The following is a 19,231-nucleotide window of genomic DNA, read 5'->3' as shown; positions in this document are numbered from 1 at the left end:
TGAAATACAGCAAATCCAGGATTATCATTCACACTGGATATTGCCAATAGTACTTGTCACACAGCAATCAGCTATCAACAAATTTCAGATCACAATAGTATAGTATGAATCCTGGATTTAACTAATCTCCATTAATTCTTTAATGTATAGTGTTTACAACATTCAGATTTGCATTTTGCAGGAGACAGTAGCCATGTTTGGCCTATGAAAAATGGTAATGCCAGAGCATTTGTTAAGGGAAACATAGATGCATTTTTCTTACCTTTTCCTCAAATATTAAAAAAGGATCAGAACTTTGTAAGAATATCAGCCCAATTTTTTTCAATATTTTTCTGATTTGTTCAGCCTTTCATAGTGGCTTCAGCAGAAGTTAATGGTAACAAGTAAGCAGGTACAACAGAGCTATCAATTCAGCTGTCTGCACTGGAGCTGAAACCTACTAGAAAACAGATTCCGCAAAGCAAAAAGTCTTTCGCCTAAGGCAATTCAAACAAAAGCAGGTGGGGACTAATGAGGAAAAGGCACTACTTCTATTCAGATACCTCTTGAAGACTACATCTGTCAAAATTCTGTATAAATGCAAACCTTCAATCCTGGCTGCATTGTGGAAATGTTCGAAACTGCTTTCTAAAGATACCCAGCAACCTTCCAACTGTTTGCAACAATCAAATTCTGCATATAGCTAGCTTGTAGATTTGTACAGCATTACCTTTTGAAACTTTTTTTCCTTTCTACTTTCTTTCTGATTGTTTCAGCCACTGGTATCTTCTTTCAAAATTAAAGCTCTTCAGAGCTGAAACTAAACCCACATAAAGATCTACTATTTCACTTAATGAAATGGGCTTCAGTGCATATTATCTGGCTAGAGTATAGGTCCCAAGCCATAAGCATTGACTATTACTGGTATTCTGATACTACTACTACCATTATTTTCTGTCAAACATTATCCTGAAATAGAAGAAGTTTTAAATGAAAGATTTTGTATAGAATTTTTTGGTCTGCTTACCTCAAAAGTATTTTTGGTCATGCCTGAGAGTCCATAATATGATGTACCGGTTGCAATAGCACATACACAAAGTTCTCCTATTTCATCTGTTTTACAGAGCTGAGGAATTCCATCTGGCTTCACTGAACACATTATAGCTATAGGGAGAGCAAAGGACTTTAAAAAACATTATGAAATGAACTAAAGAATATTTAGTGGGAATTCAGTGGGAAAGACTGACATAAACAGATAAATTCTATGTTGACTGAAGTCTAACAATGGCTTTCTCAAACATTAAGGTGTTGAACATCACGAAATGTTATTTACACTATAAATAGTATTTAAACAAAGAATGCAAAAATCTTTATTTAAATTCAATCTTTACACTGATAAAACCCCCTAATTTGCCTTGCTCTCTAAAAATTCAGTTGATCTGTAATATTGCTGTGAAATGTGATTGCATTCACAGTGTTGCATACTGAAGACCAGATCTGCCGCAGCCAGTGGAAAATGAAACACCCTAATGGAGCTCTTGATAATAATACTACCGCCAGAGAGGCAGGGAATCAGGAAATACACCTCTTACAAAGTAGCAAGTAACACTGTATCAAGATATTCTAGCAGACTACTACAATTGTTTTACAAAGAATTTATCAGAGCTCAGACTCACTCTCATGAGTCTTATGGGACTGCAGAGGCAGCGGGAGCTAAATGGGAGGGATTAGAAAGCACTGGTCTGAGGAAGAAGTACTATTTTATGTGTCAGCCATGTGAGTAAGAATCATGTATGCTGCTTTAGCTATAATCCCTGGAGTTTGAGTTCAGCATGTGTAGATTTTGCAGTTGGAAAGAGAATATGATGAACAACGGAGACCAGAAATCAATCGGCATCTCTTTTAAGTACAAGTGTAAAGAAACTTGAATGACCTTTCTCTCACTGAGGATAAACAGGAGCATGCACTTTTATTAAAATGACCAGAATGTAACATGAAGTGCAAGATAGCACTTCTGTAATAATACCTTATAACAACCAATCTTATCTTCCTTTAAGCTGTTCAACTGAAATTTTGTAAGATGCATCATTATGTTTTATTCCTTTGTTGCATAACACATACTCTCCTATGAAAAAGTACAGTATTATCCTGTTCTAGTCTTTATAACATCTCACTTAAAATCTGTTTCTCTTATAAAAAGTCATCTCTTCATGTTCATGGTTTAAGTTTGAATTATCAACATGAACTATTCAGTCATGCTTCCTCTTTCTAATAACTGCGTGACAGCAGAAGATCTTTGGAAAAACATTCTGAAAGCCTTCAGATAGTAATTTTGTTGATCCTTAGCCTAGGTTATGAAAACTCACTAACAAGTCTATTATAGTGTCTGGAACTTTCTTGCCGGTGTCTAACAGTTAAGGAATGAATGTTATGATGCAGTGGCAGGTTGTTTAAAACACAAGTAGAGACAACCACTGCAGTAAAACAGAAGAAATCTTGGGATTTCCAAACCATGAAGTTTTATAAGGTAGTGCTTTTGGTTTAGAATGTTTTTCAAGTACGCATGTTCTAATCCCAGAGCTTGTCGTTTTACAGCAAAGTACGCCAACCTATGACTTTCTACAGCTAATTATGTAAACTGGTGAATCCTAGTGAGTTTCAAAGAAAGTTCCTTACCTCCTGGCATCACTAAGCCAACATCCTGGACAGTCAGAACAGAAAGCTTTTCTTCAGAGTCCACTCGAATCACTCCATAAGTGAGACCATGCATGGATAGAACTCCTCTTCCTGGTGGCTGATTGCTGTCATCTGTTGGCCTGCAACCATGTGTTATATCCGTGAGGCAGGTGTAAGCATTTACTTATTCTTAAGGGACTACTGTTGCAAATACTCTATTTGAGTTAAAAATTTCACTGTCTTTTTTCCCCTACCAGACCTGACAGAATGCTGGTTTTCAGTCATTTCTGAGTAATTATGTCTGTCAACATTCCCATTCAGCAGCCACCCACATATATGGGGCTGCAGAGACAAAAGTAACACCTAACATTTACCCCAAACAGCTTGTATTTAATTTTCAGATTTAGAAAGATTGCTTGATTACTCAAGTAAAGATTTTTTTGCCTTATTTTTAAAGTCCTGAAAGGCAGTGCAGATGACATGGAGGGAAACTGCACTCTAAATATCTGGAAACAATCACTAAACAACTTGACCAATTTTGAAGCAACCTAGAACTAGGAAACCAAACTCATCTGCCAGACTAAAAGTGTAACACACCAGTATCAAAGCCAAGATTAGAATATAAGTATGCTGTGTCTGAATCACAGATATGACTTCCTACTCCCAATACTAAAGCATTTAAAATTACTGAACAGAAGAAATTAGGATGTAATAGATTCACTGCCAAGTATCTGTGGTCACAAGAATACTTCACCATTTTAATGTACGTAAACGGACTTCACCATTTTAGTGAACTGAATTCTTCCTATTCTAATTTACTACATGAAAATTAAAACACATTACACCTTCATCAGTCACGGTCAAAATGTTGTGGATGCAGCCTCTTTGTAACACCTCAGTTTGCTCAGATTCACTGCCAACACGTACAATTCACAGCATCAGTACAAGCTGTCTGTCAACTTGTTTCAGTATAAAACCACCTGCTGTATCAGTGGATACAATTATTCCTATGCAGAGTGTGGCTTCAGCAAACTAATGTTGACGTAGACAAGTTATTAAGTCAGAAGAACATGTCAGGGCTTTTCATGTCTGGAAAGATTTTTACACTATCCTGCAATTGAAAATGCAAAACCAGGAGATTAACATGATACTGATTTGAGTGTTGCTAATGCATCTATGCAGAGCAGCCTGGCTCCAGCTATTTTCAAGATGGATAAAACAGACAATATTTAGTTCAAGATTCTGCATTTCTCCTCAATACTCCATCATAGCACAACTATTTTTTAACAGATAATGTCCTTTCATATGACATTTCTCCTCTGTTGTGCTTGAAATACTAGATGGGCTTTAACCAATCATGCTCATGTAAGCCTTGCAGTGATCAGCACTATAAATTTCAATTAAGAGGTTTTATGAGGCATATTTCTCAAATGACATTGTCAACAAAGGAGGATGTGGGCATGCTTGAAAACACATTAGAGCATAACAAATGGTGCTAGTAAACAAGCAGCTGTGATAAATAACATTCCCATTATGTAAAAGGAACTTTCAGCGACATTATTGATCAACTTCCTCTCATCCTTCCTCCCCAAAACACATTTTATTGCTCATGAGAAGCAAGGTCTCCTGCAGGTAAACGCAACTTCTCAACCTCTAGGAGCAGAGGCCATCTAGACTTTCAGCACATAATTTTCTTCTGTTTCCTATAACATTCAAAGACTGCTACAAAGAAGAGCTGGCACAGCTTGGAAAAACACTGTCTGTGTATAGGACAGGGGTGCTAGGGAGGGAAGCTGGAGGCACATGGCCTGATAGGATCATGCTGGGGGACTTGTCAATAGAGCTGTGGCCTGGGCTGAGATAGCCACTATGCCCAGGTTAGTGTGAAATCAAAGAGTCGTGCAGTGGAAGCAGGTGTGCAGAAGGAAAGAGTCGGAGCCAAGGACTGACAGAGTCCACATGCATTTCAGAGCTGCTATTTCAGGGTACTTCTGGTAACCTGGTAGTCTGAGGTGGGTCCTGGAATGAGACACCAGTTAACATGCCTGAGTCTCCTCTTGCAGGAAACCAGCTACCTGACATCACAACGGAATACACTCAGAGGACCAGGACAGAGAAGTGAGATGAGGACCTAAGCACCTGACAGCACCTATACATCCTCTTCGACAGCATCCTGTCAGCAACAGTTCTTCAATATATGGTATCTCATTTTGTTCTGTGTATGATATTCACATGGGAACAACCCTAAAACAAGTGCCTCTGCCAAACAGAAGGAGAGAAATCACTTGGAAAGAAGATGAGATATAAATAATCCCATTCAAATGTATTTATAATTTAGTTTAAAGTTCACATTTTTGATTTTCTTTACTAATTCAGTATTTCTAATACTGGATTTGCAATTCTGTAAGACTGCTTGCTAGACAAAGAGAAAGCCTTTGATTAAGATAGGCGCAACTGAACAAAGGTATAAACCTACCTACTTCATATACTAAGTAAATGTAGCTTAAACTACCAGAAAAAACTACACCTTTAGTTTCCTTAACCATGACAGAGGGACAATGTGCATCTACTTCAAAGCTGATTTGTGCATACTGAGTAGTTGTAGAGCATTTTGAGAAGAGTTACTACTACCATTTTCAGATACAATCTATTTTAACACTATCTTTTGCCAGTCATTCAAATGGGAAAAGACCTATTCTTAACTTTTGCATTCCCTTAAGCAAGTGGGTTCAGACTAATATGCAATAAACCAAAGGGGAATACCATAAAGAATTATTTGCACGACATAATCCTTTAAATACCAGGCTTCATGTTTCAGCTCTAAGGCTAAAGTACCTATTAGTCTGTTACTGTCTTTTTCTAAACTATAAAAATATTTCAATTGAGAACTGGTTTTCTTACTCTTCCTTGTAGGAAGATCAGTAGAAATACACCATAGATTTTGAAAGAGTTGAAGCATTAACAGGGAGCTCTCTGGATCTGTGCTCTGCAGGGAATGACTTTAATGCATACTTCAGCTATAACTGTTTGCAACCTGTATGATAATAACTTTACTGTCAGTGGAGATGGCTTGAATAAAACGAGAAATACTAAAGCTCCCAAGTTCAGATAGTATTAAACACCATTAAACACTTCAAAAAAAGGAGATACGTGTTCAGTAACATTCACTGCAGTAAGAACTGCTCTGTTTGTCTGTTACTACACAGCGAGGCATTGAAGATAAAAATGCCTTTTTATATATTTTTTTAATTACCCACTATTTTATGTGCTAATAATGTTTTGCGTTTGTTTTTAATATAAGCTATCAATGCTAGTTAATTTGAAAATGAATCTCTAGTGCTTCAGATGGCTACAGGCATAGAGTTCAAGTCTAGAAAGCATACATCAGCCATTCCAAGGGAGTGAAGGTCTGCACTGCCTACGTTGGGGAAACCCACTGCAAGGAAAATCAGCGTACTCCTTGGTATAAAGCTGAGAACAGGCTGGTGGAGCTCCATGAAGGGCTTTCTGAGATCCTGTAGCTCACCGAAAAGACAACTAACCTGGACAGGATAAATCCCTAATGGATAGCTTGTTTTTAGCTAGTAATGAGGTGGCTGAAAGTAAACCACACACTTGGCCGCATGTCTTTCTTCCTGCTACGTTTTGTTGAAAAGCTAATTGAAAATCTAGTTAAGTTTCACTTGGACAGCGTATTTTAAACTTTGTGGCAGGAAGTATTTTTACTTAATGCTATTGCAGTGCTTTATGCTTTTATACTGTATGTTTTAACATGGGAAACAACTATAAATGACTGTGGAATTTTAAATTAAAGACAAAGTGTCTGCTGTTTAAGGTACAACTTTTGGAAAACTCTGCCAAAACAGACAGCAGTTATGCCATTTAATGTGTGCTACAGCCCTCATGACTGCTGCATACTGACGTTCATATACATAAGCCTTATCATTAGAATTTCTATTTCTAGGCACAAATCCCTCAGATTCAAAGGACATTTCCAGATGATTACTGAGAATCTACAAAGGGTTAATAAGCATCAGTCAGCCAAAATCAATCTGCAGAATGTCATAATTCGCTTTAAACAGACTATTTTAAAGCATGATTTTCCTTGATAGCAATACCACTTAAATTCTCACATTTTAATTAAACTTATGCTTATGATGGCATTTTCCCACTTCTTTTTACAGAATTAGCTTTTGCATTTTAGTCTATGTCATTTAAAAGTAGATAAAATTACAGAAACAGGAACTGTATTATAAAGCTCTCTGAGGTTAAATTATTATTCTACAAATTCTTCTCACGTGTCTTCTCTGGACAAACAAAATGAGAACTAAAAATGTCATTCAGAAGTTAAGTATGCAGATAATTGAATATATTTTTCTTTTTTTCCCCCAAATTACCATATATGTTCTACAGTGGGTCTATTTCCACTGGTGTAACACAGTACCTTCGAATAGCCACAGTGAGAGCTTCTGGTGAACTAGCGCAGGGACAAATGACCTCCTGTCTTAGACCTTTACTTTGGAAGACATTGAGAAATGCATCACAGGAAGATATAGACCCTGGGGTAAAGAAAATGAAAAAAAATCAGAGGAGAAAAAGAATCTGATTTCTGAAGAGACACTATTAAAACTTCAAACTCACTACTGAATATGAGGGCTTTTCAGGAGAAACAATTTAAAAAGGAACCATGCCCACCAGGAAAGAAGTCATAGGTGCTACAACTATATATATATACACAGTTGTGTATGCAAACAGGGAATAAAGACTAATTTTTTGAGCATAAAGTCCTGTCACTATAGAAAAGCCATTACCGCCAGATTTACAGTACTAATTTTACTACAGTTTTAGTATGAGGCAGATTAAAGATTTAATTCAGAAACTGAAAATAAACTACTACAAGTAGACACTTACGCGTTGCTGTCTTAAATAACACAGAGAGACAGTTCATGGTATTAATTGTCATGAAGTTATCCAGATGTGGTTTTCTAGAGTAGTGTAATTATTCCCCTAAAATTCTCAGTTACTTCTGCATCCGAACAACATCATTCAGAAATGTACTGATCCTTTCTATGGCTCAAGGTTATTTATTTCAGTCTTTATACATGACTGTCATGTTACACAAAACCACGTTTACTTCACCTTAGGTTATGTGGAATATCGAGTTTGCTTCAGGATTAGCTAAAGCAAAATACATTTAAAAAAATCCAAAATTCATCACTGTTTCCATAAATATCATAGAGTTTGCAGCAGACAAGCCCTATACTTTGTAAATATTTTAGCTAAGATGACTGAAGACTGAAACTTTAAATGCAAGACAGAAAACACTTCCTATTCTCTACTAGACTGCAGAAGCATAGCTTACATGGGTTTGCACCATCAGCCACTATTAGCATACGCAGTGAGGAAAGGTTGATGTCTCTCTGATCTCGATGTGCCACCAATGCCCAGTGCATGTCTCTGGATTTTACACAGGCAACTTTTGCTGCAATAAGAATGGGAAGATTACTAATACACCATACAAATGCTATACAGCTCTATTACAAATTTGTGCTTTTAACTATCAAGTACACTTTTCTATATTCCTGTTCCTTACCTTTGTATTGACAGACTTTTTGTATCCATGACAGTGGATTCACTTTCATTAAGGAGTATGGAATACTTATAACATGCATCATGTTCATGACACTCTGAAATCAAATAAAAATGTTTTTTGTGAACAATCATGGTAATTATTTATATTGTGTTATGGGCAGGGGCATCTATACAAATCATTCTATGCTTGCTATATTGTCAATGCTGGCATTTATCTTCTCCTATATAGTTATCTACATTAAGATGAATCAGACCTCCATTTTCTAATGCTTTAATTAAGGTTTAAAGAGTCAGACTAATCAGATCATAACTTTGAAGCTGCACAGAAAAAAAAAATGAACAGATTTTCTCTCTATTTATACTCTAAGCATTTCACTTTAAACAGAAAAAAAAAAAACCAAACGACCAAACACTGGATGAATAATTTCTGTATATTTGCTATGTAGGTTATTATCACTAAACCTGCTAAATCTCCGTATATACGAAGACTCTTTACTCAAAAAGGACACAGAACAGAAACATATCTGTCTAAAGAAATCCATCCCTGTCAAGACTGAAAACCTACTAATGGCAGCAGGGCACAAATAATTCAAAAGACAGTAGACAGAGAAATTGGGGGCACAGGTTAAGCAGGGATCAATTTATTTTAACAGAAAAGAAATGAAGGAGTTTTCAGTCCTTCTCCAGGTGGGTTAATTCCAATATTTTCAACAAGGTCATGAAAACCCACAGGAAGTTTAGACAAAGCAGCTGAGTGAAACCAATGACAGATAAAAAACTGAGCTCCTAGTCCGAGGCAGTGAATTGCTTTAGTGATTTCTCAGTGTCGCTACTAAACAAACAGCATGTAAATGAACTACTGCTTTATTTCTGTTACCATTTAAAAACGTTTGAGGGCAACACATCTCTGGTCATAGCAGCTCATGTAAACATAGTATTTCTTTTGGGAAATTTAAGCTTAAGTTAAGTGTCCCAGTAGATTAGCCACCTAAACACTGGTAGAACTGCAAAAGATAGTGCTCCTTTCAGTCTGGCACAAATGTAGGTACAGGAAAAGCACAGGCAAGGCATAAAAGAAATGAAGTTTATACCAAGATTAACAGCAAAGGAAGGCATAGGAAAGTTCTGTTAGATGTTTGCTTTCAACTTTAGTGTTTTTAGCATGAATACTTATGGGCATTAAGCTTAATAGATTGTTTCTGCTACCATAGTGTTATTACTACTCTTTGATATTAAGAACAAGATAACACTGTATGGGAAAAGTATATTAGATCCCTGGGAACTACAGCATGTAGGACCCGTACATCCTGGAACCCCCATACAGTAGCACTTCAAAACTTGGTATCTGTTCTTAAAATGACCAGTGAATAGTAATTGTTTGTCTGACTGGAGTCAGACATATTTATAAGCAGTCCATAGAAAGACACCTTTATAAGCTATACTTAAAAATATGTCAATTACCTCTGATGTCAACTGAGGAAGACATTAAAACAGCAAGTAGACAATTTATGCAATTGAAATTATCAGAAATTCTTTAAAGTTACCAAAACCATCTGTCATGCGAGTTCTGACAGAAAAGCTAGTCAGAGGTGATACAGCTATGCCAGTGGATGCTACATATCCTCACAGAGGCAAGTACTAATTTAATTTGTTTCTGCTATAAAGACTGATCTCAAAATCATGAATCAGTAAGATCAGAATAAGAATGGGGCCAGAGTACTTGACATGATGCATAAAAATACATTGGCATCTTCACTGTGCTTATTATGGGTAAGTGCACTAGCAGAAGATGAGGGGTTTAAGTTACATATTTTTTGCTTTCAAAGCAAAAAAAAAAGTCTCAGAAGAAACTGTAGAAATCCCAGTTTGTGCTAGTAATAACTGCATTAGGTTAGTTTATTTTCAAATACTCACAGAAAATGCAAAAACATACTTACTGTAAGAATCCCATGCCATAAACCAACATCCTTCTTGAAATCTAATACATTCACAATTGTTTCAGCTGCTCAACAAAAACACAAGAGAATTTAGTTTTTAGAACATGGCATTGACCCAAGGCAAACCCACTCAGAGGAAGTTTTTGTATCTCTCACAAAGATATTTTAAATGTGTATGTATTTTCTAACACAAATGAAAAAAATCTTTTTTTTTTAAATCTAGAAGCCGTTGACACAGATCTACATAAAAAATAAGACAGGAGCTTGATGAGAAACAAATTACAATTCATACTTGATTTTAAGGACGAAGCAAGGGAAGGGCACTCTCTACCTTCTGTGTATCCGCATGCCTGGGTCAGAGCTTGGCAGTGTGTCAGCAGCGCAATCCTTGTCACAGTCACCCCAAGCACACTTCCATCTTTACATGTTTTGTACTAAAAAGGAATAAGCAGGGAAAGTCAATGTGCAATAGTTGCCCTATTCCCATTATTTAATAGCTATGTTTAAAGTGTTTCTTATGTAGGTGGATGATGGACACATCTAATGACCATTTTCAGAAGGAAGCAGTTTGAGAGGCATTTTTTTTGTCGTTAAAAGACACTTTTTTCAGATAGGCTTTCTCTTTTTGACTACAGCTTCCCAGGCTCGATATCAGAAATCCATCTGCTGTTTGAACATAGGCATTATGGAAAAAGAATTCTAGCAATTCTGATCATACTAATGACTAAAGGATTGGTTAGATTTAGCAGAGAATAACCTAGTTCATTCTGCTCAGTGTTCACATTACATTAACAGGCCAACCAATAAACCTGGGCTTGTCCCTTCCATGTCTTACAATGCATGGGCTGAATCCTTGCTGGGTGCTGTTATAATAATCTGTATGTATACATACGGAAAGACACAAGCTCTTTGATAGAAGAGTATGAAGGTATGGAAGAGTCATGAGAAAGCAGCATAGAAAAGAGGTGGGAGATCACTGCTGATGATTGCAGTAATTTTTGCAACTTTATGCAAGAGTCTGGAAACTATCAGTGGCAATTAAAGTAAATTAAACACTAATCTTTTTCCATGATGAAGATAATTAGCAAAGATTGAGAATGGAGGCATCTCTGCTTCTCTAGCCCAGTGTTCTGACTGCACAAAGATAGCAAATACCTTTGCTCCATTCACTTGAACTTATTCCCTTTGAATAATCATTTAAATTCAGTATTAACATCACTGAATTCAAAGCATTTGAGTCTATGCAGAAGTAGGAAAAAAAGAAGGGAAAAAATAAAAGAGAAAGATTAAACTTAACAGTACTGCTAATTTTCTCTTCCTGATGCTAGTCTTTTGAAGAAGCGTGACTCACAAAGCAGTAAGTGACAGGCAAGCATTTGAACAAGAAATTCTTTCTCTTTCAAAGGATCCGAAGGTTGTGATACGAGAACTGAAGCTTCACTGTGAAACTTGCCAACTATCCGTCTCAGGGTTAGTGGGCAAGCCCACGCTGTGCATGAGACCAAGACTGGTCAAGGCAAGTTTAATATAATATTGTAGCAGCCATATAGATAACATAAAAACATTGTTAGAAACCCTCAAAATGCAATTTAACATTTCATTAACTTTTCTGAAATCAATGTCCAGTATAATTTATTAGAAAGTATTACTTATTAACATGCTAAAACAGGATGTTTTTTGCTTCTGTTACTGGTGAATGAATAATGATGTTTACCTAATCCGGAAGTGCCATATGCAATGAATCAAGAAGATGCATCTTCATTAACTCACCTCAATGTAAGCCGTGTCATTGTTTGCATCCTTGATGTGTGGGAACCAGTCACGAGGTGGCTTGGAGAGGTGTTTAGACTCTGTGACAAACCACAGGAGCTTTGGCCAGCCTGAAGTACAAAGAAAAGTCAGCTTTTGTTGAGTTTCTGCTACGTATGACAAGACAAAACTCTTCTCTGCCAGAGTTTTTCTTCCGAAGTGCCTGTGTCACCATTACCTAAACACTGCTTCTTTCAAACCTCACCATAGTGTGGGAAAGCAGATTTTCCAGAACTGCTTTCTTAACATGGCTATCGTGGCCTTCTCAGACAGTCCCTGAAGAAATGCTGGACAGTTTACACTGTTATTGACCCAAATAGGTTTTTACCACTCTCCTGACAGAGGTTACTGTCCCTACCACTTTACTATAGGACTGATTTATATGAATGCTTCCTGTTTCCTACAGTCCTGAGTCTTGGTTTAATTTCACCTGTGGCCACAGTTGACCTCAGCAGCCTGTCTAAACCTGCAGAGAACCACATCAAGAGCACTCGTACTGCTCAGCAGCCTCTCCACCAGCCAGTGACACACAGCCAGGAAAACTGTGTCCCAGTAGCCATGGCTGCTCCTGAGGCAAGCGTCATCATGGGCCTGATCCTCACTCACTGCAACTGAACAAGTGCTTTATAGTAAATGACCCATGGTATTCACGATAAGCAAGGGTAGCTTACCTTTAAACTGTGGTATCTCCCCTGTGGGGCTTTTAGGCAGTCCTTTATGGCATGCATCGCTAGTCAAGGCCACAGTAACTCCACAGCTTCCAAGCAAAAAGCCTATTTGTTGACTTCCTGCATCCTAAGAGATGACAAAAGCAATACAAAGAATTGTTTAGAAGTGATCACAGGCTGAAAAGGTTGTCCTTTGGCATATTACCTCAAGAGGAAAACAGTCTCTATTTTAAGCAACTTAGCTGATTATCAGAACTCATTCATACACTGACAAAGATATTCCATATCCTCTTGTCTGCAATAACATAAATTGTAAAGAGAAGTGAAGCCATCAGAGGATGCCTGCCCTCACATCCCTTCAGAAATGATGAGTGGCTGGAAGAAGTGACACCAGCCAGACTGTGCCATCCAGAGGGACCCCTGGAGGAACGGGCTGTCAGGAATCTTCACAAAGGCAAATGCAAAATACTGCACCTAGGGAGGAACTGTGTGGTGCACCAGTATGGGCTTGGGGATGACTGGCTGGAAAGCAGATTTGCAGTAAAGCACCTGGGGGTCCTGGTGGACATGAAGTTGAATGTGAGCCAGCAACATGCCACTGCACTAAGAAGGCAAATGGTAACCTGGGTTGTGTTAGGCAAAGTACTGACAGCAGGTTGAGGGAGGTGATCCTTCCCCTCTACTCAGCACTAGTGTGGCACATTTCAGCTGCTGGGTCCAGTTCTGGGCTTCCAAGTACAAGACATGGAGCTACTGGAGGGAGTCCAGCAAATGGCCACTATGATAATTAACGAATTGGAGCACCTCTCCCATGTGCAAAGACTGAGAGAGCTGGGACTGCTCAGCCTTGAGCCTTGAGAAGGCTTAGGTGGGAATCTCATCAACGTGTACAAATATCTGCAGGAGGCTGTAAAGAAGATTGAACCAGGCTCTTTCCAGTGTGCCCAGTGACAGGACCAGAGGCAATGGGCACAAACCACAAAAGAGGAGGATGCCTCTGAAATTGAGGAAACATGCTTTTATTGTGAGGGTGACTGTCATACATTGCCTAGAGAGGTTGTGGATTCTCTACCTCTTCAGACATTCAAACGCCATCTGGACACAGTCCTGGGCAACCTGCTCTAAGTGGCCCTGCTTGAGCAGGTTAGCTGGACCAGATGACCTCCAAAGGTCTCTGTTAACCTCAACCATTACGTGATTCTGTAACAGTTCTAGGAAATAATACAGGTTATCAGATGCTTCCACCTGGAGAAAAAGCTTTCAACTTGTAAGATGTTATGATGGCTATGCAGTGGTGACAGTATCACTATTTATGCTATCTAACTTCATTTGCCAATAACCATTTCATTGAGTAGTTACAGACACATTTCAGGAGAACTACGATAGTCAAGAGCCCATTAGAGAAAGCACATTACATTTTACTTTCATCAAGGGGATATAGTCAGTGAGGCTAAATAGTCATGTAGCGATTTTCAAGTCTAGGCCATAGCTGTTCCTTAAGAGATGCTGTGCTTCTACAGCATTATTTCTGCTTTATGTATAGTGTCTTGTCATGATTCTTTCATGAGCTTTACATCTATCCACTAGGTTCTTCAACTGAGCATACCCCTAGATGTAAATGTACGTAAAAGTATCAACCCTTCCTTCACAGAATGATTCCACAGAAAAGATCCTACAGAGTTTTAAAAGATCAAATTAAAATCAATCATAAAGCACACATAATCATGGAAGCAACCAGAAATACAGAACAGTAGTCTTGGTTGATTTATCCAACGCAAAACTGTATGATACAAAGAAACCCCAAGGCCTATCTGACTAATTTTTAAAGCAATTTTTATGTAGTCAGATAAAGCAATTTAAAATGGGGAACCAATGAGATCAGAGATAAAAAAGAAGCTTACTTGTTTTCCATACCACCTTAAAATACGTATATGGCACCAATTACCAGAACGTTGATAGCTGAGCAAACAATTTGGGACAATAAACTGATCTGCCAAAACTCAGCTATGTAATACCTTCCATTCAGAATAACTGTATTTGCTTTCGCTTGCTATAACGAGAATGCATATAAAACCTGGAGAAATCGACAAAGTCTTTTCTTAAGATTTCACAATTTTTTTTAAATTTAAAAATTTAGTTTTATATTTCTAAATTTTAAAATTGAGCTTGTGCATCATCTCTTCCAGTAACAACTCAGACAGAGAGAGTACCCTTTGAAATGTGTACCCATGAACACATTTCAGGCAGCATGTTGTCAATCCCACTGTACCTGCATCAGAGGATCTTCCAGGACAAAAAGGGCTTTTTGAAGCATTACTGTCCTCACTGACTCTCAAGTTAGGTGGAACACATCTGCGTTGTCAAAACCCTGGGCCAAGTGCTTGGCCTGATCAGACCCTGGCTCCACACTAGGATGAGACCTGGCATCTCCACCTTTGGCATCCTCTCAGTGGAAGGAAACTGACTGCCTGAACAGTGCAGGAGAGATGGTTCTCCTTGGAGGTCCCTCAAAAGGAATGGCCGGAAGATGAGGGCTGGAGTGCTCCATGGAGAACATCACTCCTTGAGCAAGACACAGCCTTTGAGACCTGCTCTCTATCATCATGGGAAGTCACCACTTTCGTCAAATATCAGATCAATACTCCAAATTTCTCACTAAACTGAATCTAAAATATCAGTGTATGTATGAATGTCTAACTACAAATTAAAAAAAAAAAAACACACATAGATTTCATAACTGAATGCAGCAACCACATCTCTCTCAAATTAAAATTAAAATGTTGTTTAACTGTATGCTCTATAAAAGACTGATAGCAAACTGTTTCACCACCATACCAAGAAAATGCTGATTCTCAAGCAATCAAATTCCATTTATTGCAGGACTTCATAAGCAGACACTAACCTAATAAATTCCATTAAGAAATCTAACATACATAAAACAGCAAGAAGTGTGGACCTTAGAGCATCAGCACATCATGGCCCTGGGGGATGCATTAGTTAAGAAATGATCTGTCAAGCTCTTCTCATAGCAAAACAAAATAACAGGAAAAGGAAATTTTAGTATTAACAGTTTGAGGTTTTTAGATAACACAAGAAATAATTACTATGCTTCCATTTAGTGCTATATCAACTGGTTTAGAGCATGTCCACATGAATATTATTAATCCATTTGTAGTAGCTCACACACAAGCAGAGAGATTCATGCATAGACTACTTAATACAATCTACTCACATCACAATTTCTAATAACAGACTGTTTTTCATCAAGACAACCCCATCTCAATACCATGAAAATCTTCTTTTCTGCACAGTTAATTCTTTCATTTGAAAGGACAACACGACTGCACAATTATGTGACACAACACAGGAGACTGGAAGAATTTCACCACACATGGAAAATACCCAGTGTGTTTTACAGACTTTCAAATCCTATGCCATGCCCTTGGTGCCCTGGTGTCACACCTCCTAACTAGTTATCACCACCTCCTGCCTGCTTCTGGTGGCTTCATCCTGACTGCAAGAAATACTGCAGAGAACAGCGATGAAGAAGGGGTTGACATCTCTTGGTCCATAAAGGTGCCCCTGTCATATCTGCTGCCCCATGGAAGCAACTGTTCGTACCTACTCAGGTGGCGTTGAGCTACTGGACTGACAGCCAGGAAGTGGAAGATCTGAAAACATGTCAGGCTGAGAGCCTTACAGATAACACAGACACACCACAACCTTAACGACACACACAAGCACGTACATGAGTCTTGGCTGTTCCTCATACCTGAGCATGAGAGGCCTAAGAGCAGTGAGGACCTTGGGTTCAACTTCGAGGTTTGAAAAGTGAAAGTTTGAGTTGAAAACGCAGTCATTTGCATGAAGCAGTCAAAGCTTCTATGTAGGCCAGGAAAAAGACTACCCACTTTAAATACATTGATTAATTTGGATTTCAGAGAGACGAACTACAGGCATCCCTTTTGATTAATGTAAAACGAATGAATGAATGAATGTCTGCAATGCTGAAAATTGCTTTCTAAGTAGGAAAAAAAGAAATCAAATCATCTGTTGCTAAAAAAAGATAAAAATTCCCCCCCTCCCTTCACCCCCCTCCCCCCCCAAATAAAATCACTCTCCTGCTCATAAAGGGAATAGATTTTCACAACTTACTGTTTTGTCAGCAGTGTCATTTGCTATTTTGGTAATATATGCTAATTTGCTACTTTGGCAACACCCCATTTGCCACAAATACTTATTTTCCTGAATTTTGTGGGGGTAGAAAAAACCGTAGGGAGCCAGTGGAGACCAGGAGAAAGAACTCAACCAACGCAGTCCCAACAGCAGACGCGGAGAGACTTGCCACTGATGCTCATTGTCAAATCCTCCACAGTTCACAATTTGAAATGACACTTAGTGCAGGTGGAAGGCAAAAGATAGAGCTGAGCTATTGTAGCATGAGGTTTGAGACCACATGCTGACTTTGGAACTATCATTTTACATTTCTTGAAGGCACAGCACCTGCCGAGGTATGAAAAATGAGGGCCGCATAGCTTTAGACTATGTCTGCACACACCTAGAGAGATCAATCTTTGAGATGAAGCGAGCCAGAAATGCTCTCTGCTGTAGGTAGCCATTCAAGGTTCTCTAAAGGCTTTTATTAAAGGTCCCTTAAAGGTTTTCACCAGTACCTGGAGGCAAATTGTCTTCTTCCTGCTGCAGAGTCATAATTCATTGTCAGAATAAAAAAATCCCACGTGTGGTTGCATTTCAGCATGCTGTTAATGTCATTGCTATAATGCTTTGTGAGACTATCTGTGTGAAGGAAAACAATTATGATCCTTTCTCTGTGAGTGAGAGTGCATGTCCTTATCTAATGTGGAAGGAAGGAAGAGACAGCCTGTGCAAAGGTTGGCCTGATAAAGGTTACTCCCATCCACTTGCAAGCCCCAGACTGCTTTAAGAATGAGAATCATGTGGCCAAGCAACACAGACTGAGCTAATCTTGTTTTCTGTTACAATGCTTATTTGAGCGTCATTTGCCCTTTCCCTAACAAAAATTTGCTGGTAAAGAACAAATAGGGCACCCACCAGAAGTAAAGGCCAAACATCACCAGTGTGAACTAAAAATGAAACGTCAGCATTGAAACCCTCTATTTTTAAAAGTACCGAAGACCTTAATAAAAATTAAACACAAAGCAGATGCAATCTTCATAACCAGCTTTAAGACGAAAAAATCAGCTGTATTCTCAGACAAGAACTTTGGTATCTGGCAGTGATTTACACATGAAATCTGCTATTATGATAAGTCTTTATGTCCAAAAGTCTTAATGAAAGCAAGACAATGGTTATTTTTGGCAGCGGACACTGCATGAAAAGTTATATTCTCTCTACCATTTCCTAAACTCAAAACCGTGAAAAAGTAGACTTGAAAGGATCTGAGATTCACTGTGGCCAGCAGAGAAAAGACCTCTGCACAGACTCCAGCTGCTGAAGTGTATGAAGAGAGAAGGATGGGCAGAGAGCTTGCAGGGGTCCGGTGGTGTGCAACAGGGCCCATGTGGGGCTGAGGGAACTTGTATTTTTGGAGGTACTGGAAGACCGTGTCACCAAAAATATGTAACATTTTATGGATATTTTCAACCTAGGGGAGAAAGAGATGCATTGTCAAAAGATGTTGAATGTAGAGCTCCAGTGTTTCTGGCACACTACAACCCAATGATGACTACAGCTGAGAGGAAACAAAACTCATCTCAGTCCCAGAGACATTAGGAAAGTCATCTTGGTGTATTTCCTTTGGAATACAATTCTGCCTTCAAATGAAAGACAAGACTGAGACAACTTCACTGTCTTTAAAGAGATATCTCTCTCTGGCTACTGTGAAAGCTTTAATACTCTAACCTTTTAAGATTTCATAAAAAGACATCCTGAAAAAGTTTTTACCCTGTATGAAGCTTGCTCTAAAAAGCCCATGTGTCCTGGAGTGGGTATCCCCAGATTTCCTATGGAATACACAAACACATTCTTCCAATCACAGTGTGAGAGCACTGAAATACCTGCTCGAAGCACACACAGCAAACATTACATCCAACAGGCTAGGAAACAGTGTTTTAATGGAGAAATAGATTTTTACATGTTTTCATGCCATACCCTTGTACAAATACTCACAACCTATAATAGGGAGCCTGTAAAAATCTATGTAGGATTGCTTTTCTCATATGTTCACAGCATGTGATTAAGCATAACAATGAATGGGCTTGGAGGACAAAAATGTAATTTTAAGACTAACACTGATTAGCTCCCCTGACCCTATCAGAGCAGAATAATAATAATAATTTTCATGTTACCCATCAAATGGAAAAAAACACTGACCTAAAAGATCTAAAGAAAAAAGAAATCGAAACCATACTTATAAATCTTTTCATAAGGGAAGTAATAAATCGCTATTTGAACTAGAACTTGACATGTTGAAATCCTGTATCTACTTTGATGTCACATTCTATGACACATAGGTTGCAATTTACGTATCACATATGCAGAGAAACAATTCCTAATATTCCATCTTCACATGAGATTAACAAAAATGGC

At 38.3% G+C, this 19,231-nt stretch overlaps 1 protein-coding gene across 4 annotated transcripts in view; it reads right to left on the bottom strand.

The window, feature by feature from the left end:
* Positions 1 to 19,231, bottom strand: part of DIP2C (disco interacting protein 2 homolog C) — a 320,043-nt gene that overhangs the window by 71,045 nt on the left and 229,767 nt on the right. For all 4 annotated transcript variants that reach the window (XM_057416491.1, XM_057416492.1, XM_057416493.1 and 1 more), the window contains 9 exons: positions 12,665 to 12,788; positions 11,955 to 12,064; positions 10,516 to 10,618; positions 10,185 to 10,249; positions 8,249 to 8,342; positions 8,018 to 8,137; positions 7,100 to 7,214; positions 2,656 to 2,795; positions 1,007 to 1,143 (listed from right to left, as the gene is read on the bottom strand). In XM_057416491.1, coding sequence (XP_057272474.1) covers positions 1,007 to 1,143; positions 2,656 to 2,795; positions 7,100 to 7,214; positions 8,018 to 8,137; positions 8,249 to 8,342; positions 10,185 to 10,249; positions 10,516 to 10,618; positions 11,955 to 12,064; positions 12,665 to 12,788 — 1,008 coding nt within the window. The remainder of the gene's footprint in view (positions 1 to 1,006; positions 1,144 to 2,655; positions 2,796 to 7,099; positions 7,215 to 8,017; positions 8,138 to 8,248; positions 8,343 to 10,184; positions 10,250 to 10,515; positions 10,619 to 11,954; positions 12,065 to 12,664; positions 12,789 to 19,231) is intronic.

This window comes from Pezoporus wallicus, unplaced genomic scaffold, assembly GCF_028554395.1.
Source record: "Pezoporus wallicus isolate ANWC-B61680 ecotype Strahan unplaced genomic scaffold, APGP_CSIRO_Pwel_v1 contig_3847, whole genome shotgun sequence".
NCBI lineage: Eukaryota > Metazoa > Chordata > Aves > Psittaciformes > Psittacidae > Pezoporus > Pezoporus wallicus.
Note: the sequence above shows the minus strand (reverse complement) of the source record. Positions and strands in the feature narration are given on the sequence as shown.